This window comes from Homarus americanus, unplaced genomic scaffold (assembly GCF_018991925.1).
Source record: "Homarus americanus isolate GMGI-L3 unplaced genomic scaffold, GMGI_Hamer_2.0 scaffold36734, whole genome shotgun sequence".
NCBI lineage: Eukaryota > Metazoa > Arthropoda > Malacostraca > Decapoda > Nephropidae > Homarus > Homarus americanus.
Window position 1 is genome coordinate 14323853 of NW_024733126.1, and position 15704 is coordinate 14339556.

A 15704-nucleotide genomic window follows, 5' to 3' on the forward strand; every position below is an offset into this window, starting at 1 on the left:
CAGTGGCTCTCCAAGGGGACCTCTCAAGGGTGGTGGTGCCCCCAGCGGCAGTGGCTCTCCCAGGTGACCTCTCAAGGGTGGTGGTGCCCCCAGCGGCCTATCGAGAGGCAACGAAGCCCCCAGGGGCTCTTCATACGGGCAGCGGCGCACCCAGGGGCTCTCCTTAGGGGCAGCGGTGCCCCCAGGGGCTCTACTAATGGCGCCCTCTCCTAGGAGCCCTATAGGTTTTGGTTGTGGCGTCGTACATATTGCATACGTCCAGCAATTCCTTACTCAACTGTGATTGGTGGACTAAAATAAAAATACAACAAATAACAGCCAATAGGAGACCAGAACAGTCAGTCAGCACAACACCCCAACTTATGTTTTCCTGTTGGATATTTATTCTCCTTTACATTGTTCATGATGGGATGATACTGAAAATGCGATGGGCAGTGTATTTATTCATATCTCCCATAGTTCTAAATGTGGAAAAACAACTGCCCCCAGGCTCACTACAATGGCGGTGCCCCCTGGGACCCTCCCATTTGCCTTACCAGTTGCTAAGCCCCCAGAGACTCACCCAGGGTGTTGGCGCTGCCAGGGGCCATACAAGGTCCCTGTCAAGGACGTCGGTTCCCCCAATGGCTCTTACAGAGGCGGTGGCGCCCCCCTCGTCAATCCCAGGTGTAGCACACCCAGGGGATCTCCCAGTTGTGGTGACATTCCCAGGAGCTGTCCCACGGGCGACGGCGCTCACAGAGGCCCTCCCAGCAGCAGTCGTGACGCCAGGGGACCTATCAGGGGTGGTGGCGCCCCGAGGGGCTTGTCAAGGGGCAAAGAAGCCACCAGGGTCTCTTCATACGGGCAGCAGCGCCCCCAGGGACTCTACTTAGGGGCTGCGATGCCCCCAGGGGCCCTACTAGAGGTGCCCTCTCCTAGGAGCCCTATAGGTTTTGGTTGTGGCGTCGTACATATTGCATACGTCCAGCAATCCCTTACTCAACTGTGATTGGTGGACCAAAATGTAAATATACCAAATAACAGCCAATAGGAGACCAGAACAGTCAGTCAGCACAACACCCCAACTTATGTTTCCCTGTTGGATATTTATTCTCCTTCACATTGTTCATGATGGGATGATACTGGAAATGCGATGGGCAGTGTATTTATTCATATCTCCCATAGTTCTAAATGTGGAAAAACAAATGCCCCCAGGCTCACTACAATGGCGGTGCCCTCTGGGACCCTCCCATTTGCCTTACCAGTTGCTACGCCCCCAGAGACTCACCCAGGGTGTTGGCGCTGCCAGGGGCCATACAAGGTCCCTGTCAAGGACGTCGGTTCCCCCAATGGCTCTTACAGAGGCGGTGGCGCCCCCCTCGTCAATCCCAGGTGTAGCACACCCAGGGGATCTCCCAGTTGTGGTGACATTCCCAGGAGCTGTCCCACGGGCGACGGCGCTCACAGAGGCCCTCCCAGCAGCAGTCGTGACGCCAGGGGACCTATCAGGGGTGGTGGCGCCCCGAGGGGCTTGTCAAGGGGCAAAGAAGCCACCAGGGTCTCTTCATACGGGCAGCAGCGCCCCCAGGGACTCTACTTAGGGGCTGCGATGCCCCCAGGAGGCAAGAGCCACCCTCTCGTCAATCCCAGGAGCACACCCAGGGGATCTCCCAGTTGTGGTGACATTCCCAGGAGCTGTCCCACGGGCGACGGCGCTCACAGAGGCCCTCCCAGCAGCAGTCGTGACGCCAGGGGACCTATCAGGGGTGGTGGCGCCCCGAGGGGCTTGTCAAGGGGCAAAGAAGCCACCAGGGTCTCTTCATACGGGCAGCAGCGCCCCCAGGGACTCTACTTAGGGGCTGCGATGCCCCCAGGGGCCCTACTAGAGGTGCCCTCTCCTAGGAGCCCTATAGGTTTTGGATGTGGCGTCGTACATATTGCATACGTCCAGCAATCCCTTACTCAACTGTGATTGGTGGACCAAAATGTAAATATACCAAATAACAGCCAATAGGAGACCAGAACAGTCAGTCAGCACAACACCCCAACTTATGTTTCCCTGTTGGATATTTATTCTCCTTCACATTGTTCATGATGGGATGATACTGGAAATGCGATGGGCAGTGTATTTATTCATATCTCCCATAGTTCTAAATGTGGAAAAACAAATGCCCCCAGGCTCACTACAATGGCGGTGCCCTCTGGGACCCTCCCATTTGCCTTACCAGTTGCTACGCCCCCAGAGACTCACCCAGGGTGTTGGCGCTGCCAGGGGCCATACAAGGTCCCTGTCAAGGACGTCGGTTCCCCCAATGGCTCTTACAGAGGCGGTGGCGCCCCCCTCGTCAATCCCAGGTGTAGCACACCCAGGGGATCTCCCAGTTGTGGTGACATTCCCAGGAGCTGTCCCACGGGCGACGGCGCTCACAGAGGCCCTCCCAGCAGCAGTCGTGACGCCAGGGGACCTATCAGGGGTGGTGGCGCCCCGAGGGGCTTGTCAAGGGGCAAAGAAGCCACCAGGGTCTCTTCATACGGGCAGCAGCGCCCCCAGGGACTCTACTTAGGGGCTGCGATGCCCCCAGGGGCCCTACTAGAGGTGCCCTCTCCTAGGAGCCCTATAGGTTTTGGATGTGGCGTCGTACATATTGCATACGTCCAGCAATCCCTTACTCAACTGTGATTGGTGGACCAAAATGTAAATATACCAAATAACAGCCAATAGGAGACCAGAACAGTCAGTCAGCACAACACCCCAACTTATGTTTCCCTGTTGGATATTTATTCTCCTTCACATTGTTCATGATGGGATGATACTGGAAATGCGATGGGCAGTGTATTTATTCATATCTCCCATAGTTCTAAATGTGGAAAAACAAATGCCCCCAGGCTCACTACAATGGCGGTGCCCTCTGGGACCCTCCCATTTGCCTTACCAGTTGCTACGCCCCCAGAGACTCACCCAGGGTGTTGGCGCTGCCAGGGGCCATACAAGGTCCCTGTCAAGGACGTCGGTTCCCCCAATGGCTCTTACAGAGGCGGTGGCGCCCCCCTCGTCAATCCCAGGTGTAGCACACCCAGGGGATCTCCCAGTTGTGGTGACATTCCCAGGAGCTGTCCCACGGGCGACGGCGCTCACAGAGGCCCTCCCAGCAGCAGTCGTGACGCCAGGGGACCTATCAGGGGTGGTGGCGCCCCGAGGGGCTTGTCAAGGGGCAAAGAAGCCACCAGGGTCTCTTCATACGGGCAGCAGCGCCCCCAGGGACTCTACTTAGGGGCTGCGATGCCCCCAGGGGCCCTACTAGAGGTGCCCTCTCCTAGGAGCCCTATAGGTTTTGGTTGTGGCGTCGTACATATTGCATACGTCCAGCAATCCCTAACTCAACTGTGATTGGTGGACTAAAATGTAAATATACCAAATGACAGCCAATAGGATCATTATATATCTCCTTTACATTGTTCATGATGCGATGATACTGGACATGTGATGGGCAGTGAAATTTTTCGTATCTCCCAGAGTTCTGGATGTGGAAAAACAACTATGAAACTATGGGCGATATGAACAAATACGCTGCCCATCACATGTCCAGTATCATCTCCTCATCAACGATGTAAAGGAGAATAAATATCCAACAGGAAAACATAAGTTGGGGTGTTGTGCTGACTGACTGTTCTGTTCTCCTATTGGATGTTATTTGGTATATTTACATTTTAGTCCACCAATCACAGTTGAGTAAGGGATTGCTGGACGTATGCAATATGTACGACACCACAACTAAAAGTTATAAGGCTCCTAGGAGGGGGCGCCTCTAGTAGGGCCCCTGGGGGCACTGCTGCCCCTAAGGAGAGCCCCTTGGGGGCACCGCTGCATGTATGAAGAGCTCTGGGTGCGTCGTTGCCCTTTGGCTGGCCCCTGGGGACGCCACTGCCGTTTGAAGGCACCCTGTGCGCGTCGCCGCTTCTGTGATAGCCACTGGGTGTGCCATTACCCCTGGGAGTTCCTCCAGGAGCTGCCGTACGACACCACAACCAAAAGTTATAAGGCTCCTAGGAGGGGGCGCCTCTAGTAGGGCCCCTGGGGGCACTGCTGCCCCTAAGGAGAGCCCCTTGGGGGCACCGCTGCATGTATGAAGAGCTCTGGGTGCGTCGTTGCCCTTTGGCTGGCCCCTGGGGACGCCACTGCCGTTTGAAGGCACCCTGTGCGCGTCGCCGCTTCTGTGATAGCCACTGGGTGTGCCATTACCCCTGGGAGTTCCTCCAGGGCTGCCGCTGCACCTGCGAGGGCAGCTGGAGGCATTACCGCCTCTGTAAGGGCCATTGGGGGCGCCACAGCCTCTATCAGAGCCCCTGGGAGGGTCTCTCGGAGCGCCGCTGCTCCCTGGAAGCGCCGCTGCCCCCTGGGAGGGCCCCTTGCCACCAGCACTATTTGGAGGGTCCTTAGCGGCGCCACGACCTCTGGAAGGGCCACTGGTGGAACCGCTGCCCTTGGTAGGGACCTTGTGGGGCCCCTGGCAACACCCCTGGGTGAGCCCTGGGGGCGTTGCGCCTGGTAAGGCAAATAGGAGGGTTCAGGGCGACCTTTCATTGTAGGGAGCCAGGGGGCAGTTGTTTTTTCACATTTACAACTATGGGAGATATGAATAAATACACTGCCCATCGCATTTCCAGTATCATCGCATCATGAACAATGTGAAGGAGAATAAATATCCAACAGGAAAACATAAGTTGGGGTGTTGTGCTGACTGACTGTTCTGTTCTCCTATTGGCTGTTATTTGGTGCATTTATATTTTGGTCCACCAATCACGGTTGAGTAAGGGATTGCTGGACGTATGCAATATGTACGACACCACAACAAAAAGCTATAGGGTTCCTAGGAGGGGGCGCCTCTAGTAGAGCCCCTGGGGGCGCCCCTGTCCATATGAAAAATCTCTACGGGCGTCGTTGCCCCTTGATATGCCCCTGGGGGCACAACCACCCCTAAGAGGTCCCCTCGGGTCGTCACTGCCGCTGGGAGGGCCCTTGTGGGCGCCGTCACACCTGGGAGAGCCCCTGGGTATGCCACCAAAACTGGGAGCTCCCCTGGGGGCTCGCTGCGCCTGGGAGGGCAGCAGGAGGCTCCACCGAATCTGTAAGAGCCATTGGGATCGCCAGAGCCCCTGTCAGGTCCCTTGGGGACTCCGACAAACCCTGGCAGGGCCACCTAGGTCGCCCTTGCCGCTGGGAGTTCCCTTGCGAGCGCTGCTGTCCCCTGGGAGGGCCCCTCGGGCACCACCGCCATTGGGAGGGCTCCTAGAGGCGCCACCACCCCTGGAAGGACCACTGGAAAAACCGACGCCCTTGGCAAGGACCTTGTAGGGCCCGTAGCAGCGCCGACACCCCTGGGTGAGCCCCTAGGGGCGTCGCAGCTGGTAAGGCAAATGGGAGGGTCCCAGGGGTCACTGCCATTGTAGTGAGCTTGTGGGCAGTTATTTTTCCACATTCAGAACTATGGGAGATATGAATAAATACACTGCCCATCGCATTTCCAAGTATCATTCCATCATGAACAATGTAAAGGAGAATAAATGTCCAACAGGAAAACATAAGTTTGGGTGTTGTGCTGACTGACTGTTCTGGTCTCCTATTGGCTGTTATTTGGAGTATATATATTAGTCTACCAATCACAGTTGAGTAAGGGATTGATGGACATATGCAATATGTACGACACCACAAGCAAAAGCTATAGGGTTCCTATTAGGGGGCGCCTCTAGTAGAGCCTGTGGGGGCACCGCTGCCCCTAAGGAGAGCCCCTGGGAGCACCGCTACCCGAATCTAGAGCCCCTGGGGGCATCGTTGCCCATTGATATGCCCCTGGGGGCACCACCACCCTTGATACGTCACCTGGAGTCGCTACTACCGCTGGGAGGGCCCCAGTGGGCGCCGTCACCCCTGGAAGAGCCCCTGGGTATGCCACCACACTTGGGAGCTCCCCTGGGGGCTCGCTGCGCCTGGGAGGGCCGCTGGAGGCACCACCGAATCTGTAAGAGCCAATGGGGGAGCGAGAGCCCTTGTCAGTTCCCTTGGGGTCTCCGCCGTCCCTGGCAGGGCCACCTGGTTTGCCCTTGCCGCTGGGAGGTACCTTGGGAGTGCTGCTGTCCCCTGGAAGGGCCCCTCGGGCACCACCGCCATTGAGAGGGCCCCTAGAGACGCCACCACCACCTGTAAGGGCCACTGAGGGAACCGATGCCCTTGGCAAGGACTTTGCAGGTGCCCCTACCAGCGCCGATACCGCTGGGTGAGACCCTGGGGGCGTTGCACATGGTAAGGCAAATGGGAGCGTCCCAGAGGTCACTGCCATTGTAGTGAGCTTGGGGGCAGTTGTTTTTTCACATTTACAACTATGGGAGATATGAATAAATACACTGCCCATCGCATTTCCAGTATCATCCCATCATGAACAATGTAAAGGAGAATAAATATCCAACAGGAAAACATAACTTGGGGTGTTGTGCTGACTGACTGTTCTGGTCTCCTATTGGCTGTTATATGGTGTATTTATATATTAGTCCACCAATCACAGTTGAGTAAAGAATTGCTGGACGTATGCAATTTGTAGGACACCACAAGCAAAAGCTATAGGGTTCCTAGGAGGGGGCGCCTCTAGTAGAGCCCCTGGGGCCACCGCTGCCCCTAAGGAGAGCCCCTGGCAGCACCGCTACCCGCATCTTGAGTCCCTGGGGGCACTGCTGCCCCTAAGGAGAGTCCCTAGGAGCGCCGCTGCCTGTATCTAGAGCCCCTGGGGGCGTCGTTGCCCCTTATACGCCCCTGGGGGCATCACCACCCCTGAGAGGTCCCCTGGGGTCGCCACTGCCGCTGGGAGGGCCTCTGTGGGCGCCGTCACCCCTGGGAGAGCCCCTGGGTATGCCACCACAACTGGGAGCTCCCCTGGGGGCTCGCTGCGCCTGGGAGGGCAGCTGGAGGCGCCACCGAATCTGTAAGAGCCATTGGGGGCGCCAGAACCCCTGTCAGGTCCTTTAGGGACTCCGCCGTCCCTGGCAGGGCCACCTGGGTCGCCCTTGCCGCTGGGAGGTTCCTTGGGAGCGCTGCTGCCTCTTGGGAGGGCCCCTCGGGTACCACCGCCATTGGGAGGTCTCCTTGAGGCGCCATCACCCCTGGAAGGGCCACTGGAAGAACCGCCGCCCTTGGCAAGGACCTTGCAGGGCCCCTACCAGTCCCGACACCCCACGGTGAGCCTCTAGGGGTGTCGCAGCTGGTAAGGCAAGTGGGAGGGTACCAGGGGGCACTGCCATTGTGGTGAGCTTGGGGGCAGTTATTTTTCGGCATTCAGAACTATAGGAAATATGAACAAATACACTCACTGCCCATCGCATTTCCAGTATCATCCCATCATGAACAATGTAAAGGAGAATAAATATCCAACAGGAAAACATAAGTTAGGGTGTTGTGCTGACTGACTGTTCTGGTCTACTATTGGTTGTTATATGGTGTATTTATATATTAGTCCACCAATCACAGTTGAGTAAATGATTGCTGGACGTATACAATATGTAGGACAACACAAGCAAAAGCTATAGGGTTCCTATTAGGGGGCGCCTCTAGTTGATCCCCTGGGGGCACCGCTGCCCCTAAACTGAGCCCCTGGGAGCACCGCTGCCCGTATCTAGAGCCCCTGGGGGCATCGTTGCCCATTGATAGCCCCCTGGGGGCACCACCACCCCTGAGAGGTCTCCTGGAGTCGCTTCTGCCGCTGGGAGGGCCCCAGTGGGCGCCGTCACCCTTGGAAGAAACCCTGGGTATGCCACCACACCTGGGAGCTCCCCTGGGGGCTCGCTGCGCCTGGGAGGGCCGCTGGAGGCGCAACCGAATCTGTAAGAGCCAATGGGGGAGCGAGAGCCCTTGTCAGTTCCCTTGGGGACTCCGCCGTCCCTGGCAGGGCCACCTGGTTTGCCCTTGCCGCTGGGAGGTACCTTGGGAGTGCTGCTGTCCCCTGGAAGGGCCACTCGGGCACCACCGCCATTGAGAGGGCCCTTAGAGACGCACCACCACCTGTAAGGGCCACTGAGGGAACCGATGCCCTTGGCAAGGACTTTGCAGGTGCCCCTACCAGCGCCGATACCGCTGGGTGAGCCCCTGGGGGCGTTGCACATGGTAAGGCAAATGGGAGCGTCCCAGGGGTCACTGCCATTGTAGTGAGCTTGGGGGCAGTTGTTTTTTCACATTTACAACTACGGGAGATATGAATAAATACACTGCCCACCGCATTTCCAGTATCATCCCATCATGAACAATGTAAAGGAGAATAAATATCCAACAGGAAAACATAAGTTGGGGTGTTGTGCTGACTGACTGTTCTGGTCTACTATTGGTTGTTATATGGTGTATTTATATATTAGTCCACCAATCACAGTTGAGTAAATGATTGCTGGACGTATACAATATGTAGGACAACACAAGCAAAAGCTATAGGGTTCCTAGGAGGGGGCGCCTCTAGTAGAGCACCTGGGGGCATCGCTGCCCCTAAGGAGAGCCCCTGGGGGCCCCGCTGTCCGTATGAATAGCCCCTGGGGGCGTCGTTGCCCCTTGATATACCCCTGGGGGCACCACCACCCCTGAGAGGTCCCCTGGGGTCGCCACTGCCGCTGTGAGGGCCCCTGCGGGCGCCGTCACTCCTGTGAGAGCCCCTGGGTATGCCACCACAACTGGGAGCTCCCTTGGGGGCTAGCTGCGCCTGGGAGGGCAGCTGGAGGGGCCACCGAATCTGTAAGAGCCAATGGGGGAGCGAGAGCCCTTGTCAGTTCCCTTGGGGACTCCGCCGTCCCTGGCAGGACCACCTGGTTTGCCCTTGCCGCTGGGAAATCCCTTGGGAGTGCTGTTGTCCCCTGGAAGGGCCCCTCGGGCACCACCGCCATTGAGAGGGCCCCTAGAGACGCCACCATCACTTGTAAGGGCCACTGAGGGAATTGACGCCCTTGGCAAGAACCTTGCAGGGCCCCTACCAGCGCCGAAACCCCTGGGTGAGCCCCTGGGGGCATTGCACATGGTAAGGCAAATGGGAGCGTCCCAGGGGTCACTGCCATTGTAGTGAGCTTGGGGGCAGTTGTTTTTTCACATTTACAACTACGGGAGATATGAATAAATACACTGCCCACCGCATTTCCAGTATCATCCCATCATGAACAATGTAAAGGAGAATAAATATCCAACAGGAAAACATAAGTTGGGGTGTTGTGCTGACTGACTGTTCTGGTCTCCTATTGGCTGTTATTTGGCGTATTTATATATTAGTCCACCAATCACAGTTGAGTAAGGGATTGATGGACGTATGCAATACGTACGAGACCACAACCAAAAGCTATAGGGTTCCTATTAGGGGGCACCTCTAGTTGATCCCCTGGGGGCACCGCTGCCCCTAAACTGAGCCCCTGGGAGCACCGCTGCCCCTATCTAGAGCCCCTGGGGGCATCGTTGCCCATTGATACCCCCGTGGGGGCACCACCACCCCTGAGAGGTCTCCTGGAGTCGCTTCTGCCGCTGGGAGGGCCCCAGTGGGCGCCGTCACCCTTGGAAGAAACCCTGGGTATGCCACCACACCTGGGAGCTCCCCTGGGGGCTCGCTGCGCCTGGGAGGGCCGCTGGAGGCGCCACCGAATCTGTAAGAGCCAATGGGGGAGCGAGAGCCCTTGTTCAGTTCCCTTGGGGACTCCGCCGTTCCTGGCAGGGCCACCTGGTTTGCCTTTGCCGCTGGGAGGTCCCTTGGGAGCGCTGTTGTCCCCTGGGAAGGCCCCTCGGGCACCACCACCATTGGGAGGGCCCCTAGAGACGCCATCATCCCTGGAAGGGCCACTGGAAGAACCGCCGCCCTTGGCAAGGACCTTGCAGGGCCCGTACCAGCGCCGACACCCCTGGGTGAGCCCCTGGGGGCGTTGCACATGGTAAGGCAAATGGGAGGGTCCTAGGGGTCACTGCCATTGTAGTGAGCTTGGGGGCAGTTGTTTTTCCACATTTAGAATTATGGGAGATATGAATAAATACACTGCCCATCGCATTTCCAGTATTATCGCATCATGAACAATGTGAAGGAGAATATATATCCAACAGGAAAACATAAGTTGGGGTGTTGTGCTGACTGACTGTTCTGGTCTCCTATTGGCTGTTATATGGTGTATTTATATATTAGTCCACCAATCACAGTTGAGTAAAGAATTGCTGGACGTATGCAATTTGTAGGACACCACAAGCAAAAGCTATAGGGTTCCTAGGAGGGGGCGCCTCTAGTAGAGCCCCTGGGGCCACCGCTGCCCCTAAGGAGAGCCCCTGGCAGCACCGCTACCCGCATCTTGAGTCCCTGGGGGCACCGCTGCCCCTAAGGAGAGTCCCTAGGAGCGCCGCTGCCTGTATCTAGAGCCCCTGGGGGCGTCGTTGCCCCTTATACGCCCCTGGGGGCATCACCACCCCTGAGAGGTCCCCTGGGGTCGCCACTGCCGCTGGGAGGGCCTCTGTGGGCGCCGTCACCCCTGGGAGAGCCCCTGGGTATGCCACCACAACTGGGAGCTCCCCTGGGGGCTCGCTGCGCCTGGGAGGGCAGCTGGAGGCGCCACCGAATCTGTAAAAGCCATTGGGGGCGCCAGAGCCCCTGTCAGGGCCCTTGGGGACTCCGCCGTCTCTGCTAGGGCCACCTGGGACGCCCTTGCCGCTGGGAGGTCCCTTGGGAGCGCTGCTGTCCCCTAGGAGGGCCCCTCGGGCACCACCACCATGTTGTTTATGTATAGACTCGCTGCTGTCAACAACAACACGCCATATCGACGCGACTATTTACTGCGGCAACTTCGTTTACAAAATATTACAATGTTATCCAGTAAGAAACCAGGCGGTGGTGATAAATAAAACACACAGGGATATATTGATTCGTTAGGCACATCGTTACGGACAAGGTATTCGGTGAAATTGAAACTTGTTTACAAGGAAGACCCTTACAGAATTCCCAGATCAAGATGGTCAGTAAATCCAGATACATTCCCACCGATAGCGAACATGGACATTATAACTTACACGATTTATAGAGAAAATGCTTATACACTTGATAAACTCAGGGCATACAAGTCATTAGATGCCTACAAATTTTTCGTCTGTGGATGGGTTAAAGAAGTGAAGTTTATCAACTTTGGTGATAATATTCTAGTGTCTGGCAGACTTCGCTATTCCCAGAGTATGAATGCCACACCATTGCAGCCATGATTAATTTTCAAAGCAAGTGGGGAAGTACAATGTACCCATTTAAATTGTATGGCCGGTCTAGGAGAAGCCTGTAGTGTTGTTAGTGCTTTATTTTTTTTAGAAGCCACCACCAAACTGAGGGATTCACAGACTGTCACATAAACCAAGGCATGTTGGATACTACCATCTTAAGTACAAAATATAGGGTGGAAGCGTATTCTACATTGATTTTATATCAGCAAAATCCAAGAAAAAGAAACTTGATTATTCATATTATGCTCAATGGCCTATAAAACATGTAGCTCTAACTTCTTCATGAGTCCCCCTACTGAGATGTCCGTTTTCTCTCTGCTTCCTTAGACTGAGGCGTCCATTTTCTCTCGTGTGTTTCATACTCTCTCGTTTTCATGTTACCTATGTAGATTAAAAAATTACGAATGAATGCGTCTGTGTTACTGAGATATATGTATACCTGCTTATAGCTGAAACATTCAAGATCCATTGTGAGTGATGTTGAAAGGATCAACTGTGTTTACTTTTAGCAAAATTGTCAAGAAAGTCCTTGTGTTAGCTCTAACAGTTAGAGCTGCAATAGAGGTGAGAATCCTATTCCTGCCCTGTGAGACGTACAAGAGTTCTACTCGCCACTGAAGTCAGATTGTTTTAATTCACAATCATTAGAGAATATGATGACTGTATTGAAATTGTCAGGGTTTTTTTTAATTTAAGAATGTCATTAATCATTTGAAAGAAACCTGTCAAATGCTCAAAAATGAAATTTTAACGGCAGAGTCACTAGCCCCTTGTTGTCTTATGCCTCTTCAACACAAAATGTGAATGCCATTTTTCGCACTTTTTTCACTTTAATTATTGCATTGCAAGCTCCAACACTGATTAGATTGTAAGCAATAGCTTTAACCACAAATATTACTACCACCAGAATTAGTGCTTGTTATATAAGTATGTGAGTAACCCAGCTATACCCACAGTTGAGATGTGCTGGGGTACGTCCATGTTTGTTCATCCAGTAATAACATGATGCTACAAGTACTTTAATAACTTCCCTGTGTGCTAGAGACAAGTATTTAGTGACCATCCTTCTAGTATCACTAATTTGTAATAATACCCTTAAGGAGGTATAAGTATTTAATATAATTGGTCAGATTTGTCTAAGTGTTACAGAAACGTAATCAGTAATTGAGCCTAATTTTTGCTGTGAGTAAAGGTTCAAATTCAGTATCTGAAACCACCTCTGCGGGACGTAGTGGTGGAAGCCCGCCCTCACAGGCAGTATGTCGTCAGGTTGACTGGCAGTGGCAGGGTGTCCATCTACAACAGACGTACCACCTACGATGCGGCGCCGCCCCTGTGCCTACCACTCCCGTAGTGCTCCCTGCTATGCCGCCTGGCCCCCCTCCAGCGATGCCCTCTCATACCACGAGCCCTCGCTCGCCCCCCCCCCCTCCCCCCCCGGCCCCGTCCCGGTCGGGCATGGCCAGGCCCGGGAGAGGCCGCAGGCCCCGGGCTAGTTGGCTGACTACGTGGTGTAGGGTGTGCAGTGTAAAATTTGTTTTGAGTTTTATTTTTTTTCTGTCTTTCTTTTGTCTAATTCGCTCTCTCCCCGAGCTTACGAACATGTCATTGTTTTGTTGCATTATTTTTCTTTATCGCTAAAATTGTTTTCCTTTCGTCAGTTCAAAGATGCATTGTCATTTCCTTTAACCAAGAGGTGGGGGAGATGTAAGATTGTAAGATGGTGTAATAGCGTTATGATGTGGTATGATAGGTTTTCCCATGTGTGGAGGCGGAGATGTCCGCATAGCACACAGAGTTCCATATATAAACAAAAAATATTCAAAACACCTCATTTACAAACATTACAATACCAAATTATGCTGCACAACCAGCAGCAGCGGAAGCAGCAGCCCAGTAGTAGTAGCAGCAGCAGCAGAAGTACCAGCAGCAGCAGCAGGTCAGTAATAGAATTAGCAGCAGTATGAGCAGTAGAAGGAGCACCAGCTCAGCAGCAGCAGCAGCAGCTCAGTAGGACCAGCAGCAGCAGTAGGACAGTAGTAGTAGCAGCAGCAGCACCAGCAGTAGGTCAGTAGAAGAAACCGCCGTTATAATGAGCAGAACGAGCAGTGTTGTTAAGGAGCAGCGCGGGCAGCAGCAGCAGCTCAGCGGCGTGAGCAGCAGCAGCAAGCAAGCACTCAGAAGCTAACCCACAAGCAACGTAAACAACTCAGAAGACGTTAAGCAGCAGCCAGTGAAATAGTAAGAATTGCAGCAGCAAAAAGCAGCAACAGCAGCGTTAAATAGCAGCAGCAGCAGCAGCCAGCAGCAGAAGTTAAGCGTTATGTTGCTAAACAGCAGCAGAAGGAAGTAACCAGCAGCAGCAGAGTGGGAACAGAGTAACCAGCAGCAGCAGCAGCAGCCAGAAGCAGTAAGAACTGCAGCAAAGCAGCAACAGCAGCAGCAGCAGTAAGCAGCAGCAGCAGCAGCAGCAGCAGCAGCAAATGAAAGCAGTGCAGAAGCAACCCGGTGAAGAAGGCGAGGAAATCGGCAAGCGTTGCTTTCAGCCCAGAAACAGTAAGAACTGCGTTGTTGTTAAACAGCTAAACTGGTGCCAGCTGTTAAGCGCTGGCAGTTCAGGAGGTAGCAGGAAACGTTGTTGTTAAAAATGTTGTTGGCTACAGCAGCCCAGAGGTAGTAGTGTCTGTTAGCGTTAAGCAAGCGTTGTTCAGAAATATAAGAACTGCAGTGCGCCGTTGTTAAGCGCAGCGTTAAGTTCAGAAGCAGAAGGAACAAAAGCATAAATAAGTTAAGCGTTGCTATAACAAATGTTAAGCGTTAAGCAGCAGTTCAGAAACAGCAAGAACTGCGTTATCAAACCAGCAGCAGCAGCGCTGTTGTTAAGGTTATCAGTAGCAGCGTTAAGCGTTAAGCGCAGAAAGGTTAAGCGTTAACAGCAGGGCGCTGTTGCTAACAAAGAAAGAAAGCAGCGTTAAGAACAGGAGGCAGCGTTAAGCTACCGAAAGTAGTAGTATACCGCAGGATGCTGGTTGTTAACAGCAGTTGGAAAGGTTGTTGTTAACGTTGTTGTTGTTGCCACCGTTGTTGTTGCTGCCAGCAGTATGTTGTTGTTGCTGCTGTTAACGTTATGTTAAGCCGTTGCTTAAATAACGTTATATGGGTTGCTGCTGCCAACGTTAAAGCGGTTGCTGGTTAACGTTGTTGCTGCTGGTCAACGTTGTTGTTGCTGTCAATGGTTGCTGTCGCCGCTGGCCAACGTTAAGGCCGGTTACGCGACGCGTTGTTGCCGTCAACGTTGTTGCTGCCGCCACCGTTGTTAGCGTACAAACCGTATCGCTGCTGTTGTCATCGTTGTTGTCAAGTTGCCGTTGTTCGTTGTTGTTGCCGCCGTTGTTTCAACGTTGTGCTGCTGCCGTTGCTTAAGAAAGAAAGCCAAACGATAGCTTTGTTGCTGTTGTTGTTAATTGAAGTGAGGCGAGCTGTTGTTGGGTTAATTGTGTAGCAGTTGATGTTACGGTTGCTGCTGCTGCTCGTTGTCAACAAAGAAAGGAGCTGCTGCCGCCGGGTTGCCGCTGTTGCCACGCGCTGTTGCCAGCCGCCGCTGCTGCCAACGTTGTCGCTTGCTGCCGCCGTTGGGCTGCCAACGGCACGCCGCTGTTTCGTTGCCGTTAATCGGTTGTTGCGCCGCTGGCCACAACGTTGGTGCCATGCCGCTGCTGCCGACCGTTGTTGTTGCTGTCAACGTTGTTGTTGCTGTCATCAGTGCTGGTTGCTGCCGGCTCGTCAACGTTGTTGCTGTCAGTCACCGTTGTTGTCACGCCGCTCAACGTTGTTGCCAGGTTGTCAACGCGCAGTTGCCGCCGCCGCCGCTGCTTTCGGTTAACGTTGCGCCGCCGTCAGCCGCCGTCGTCACACCGTTGGTGCTGTTGTTGTTTGCTCGCTGCTGTTGGGTTGAACAAGAAAGTTGCGCTGCTGCTGCTTTAATCGGTGCTGTTGTTGCTGTTGCTGCCATTGCAGTGAAAGAAAGCGTTAATAAGTAGCAGCAAGCAACACAGCAGTAATAACAGCAGCAGCAACAAAGCAGCAGCCGCAGCAGTTAAGTTAAGCAGTTAAGGTTATGATAAGCTAACAGCAGCGATAAGCAGCAAAAACAGCAGTCCAGCAGTAGCAGCAGCAGCAAATATATTATTGGCGGGTTAAGCAGCCCCCAGTAGAAGCGAAAGGTTGTTGTTACAAACAGCAGTAGCCCGTAGCTTAGGAGCAAGCAACAGCAACAGCAGCAGCAACAGAAAGAGTTAAGCAGCGTTAACCAGCAGCAGCGTTAAATTAGAAAAGAGGTCGCGTTGCTGTCGCCGCAGAAGTAGCGCAGAAGTAGCAGGAACAGCAGCAAGGTTAAGCGTTGTTAACGAGCAGCAAGCAAAAGCCAACAGCCCAGTACCAGCAGCCGTTCAGCAGAAGTAGTAGTAGTAGCAGCATG

At 54.0% G+C, this 15704-nt stretch overlaps 2 protein-coding genes across 2 annotated transcripts; both read right to left on the bottom strand.

Moving 5' to 3' along the window:
- Positions 1 to 3818: 3818 nt before the first annotated feature.
- Positions 3819 to 6317, bottom strand: LOC121869367 (basic salivary proline-rich protein 2-like). Its single transcript, XM_042370704.1, has 4 exons — positions 5877 to 6317; positions 5167 to 5370; positions 4914 to 5106; positions 3819 to 4525 (listed from the first exon to the last, which is right to left on the bottom strand). The coding sequence occupies exons 1-4, from the start codon at positions 6315 to 6317 to the stop codon at positions 3819 to 3821; spliced, it is 1545 nt and encodes a 514-aa protein (XP_042226638.1).
- Positions 6318 to 10378: 4061 nt separating this feature from the next.
- Positions 10379 to 14936, bottom strand: LOC121869368 (collagen alpha-1(III) chain-like). Its single transcript, XM_042370705.1, has 2 exons — positions 14743 to 14936; positions 10379 to 10757 (listed from the first exon to the last, which is right to left on the bottom strand). Exons 1-2 carry the CDS (start codon positions 14934 to 14936, stop codon positions 10379 to 10381), a joined length of 573 nt encoding a protein of 190 aa, XP_042226639.1.
- Between the last annotated feature and the right edge of the window lie 768 nt (positions 14937 to 15704).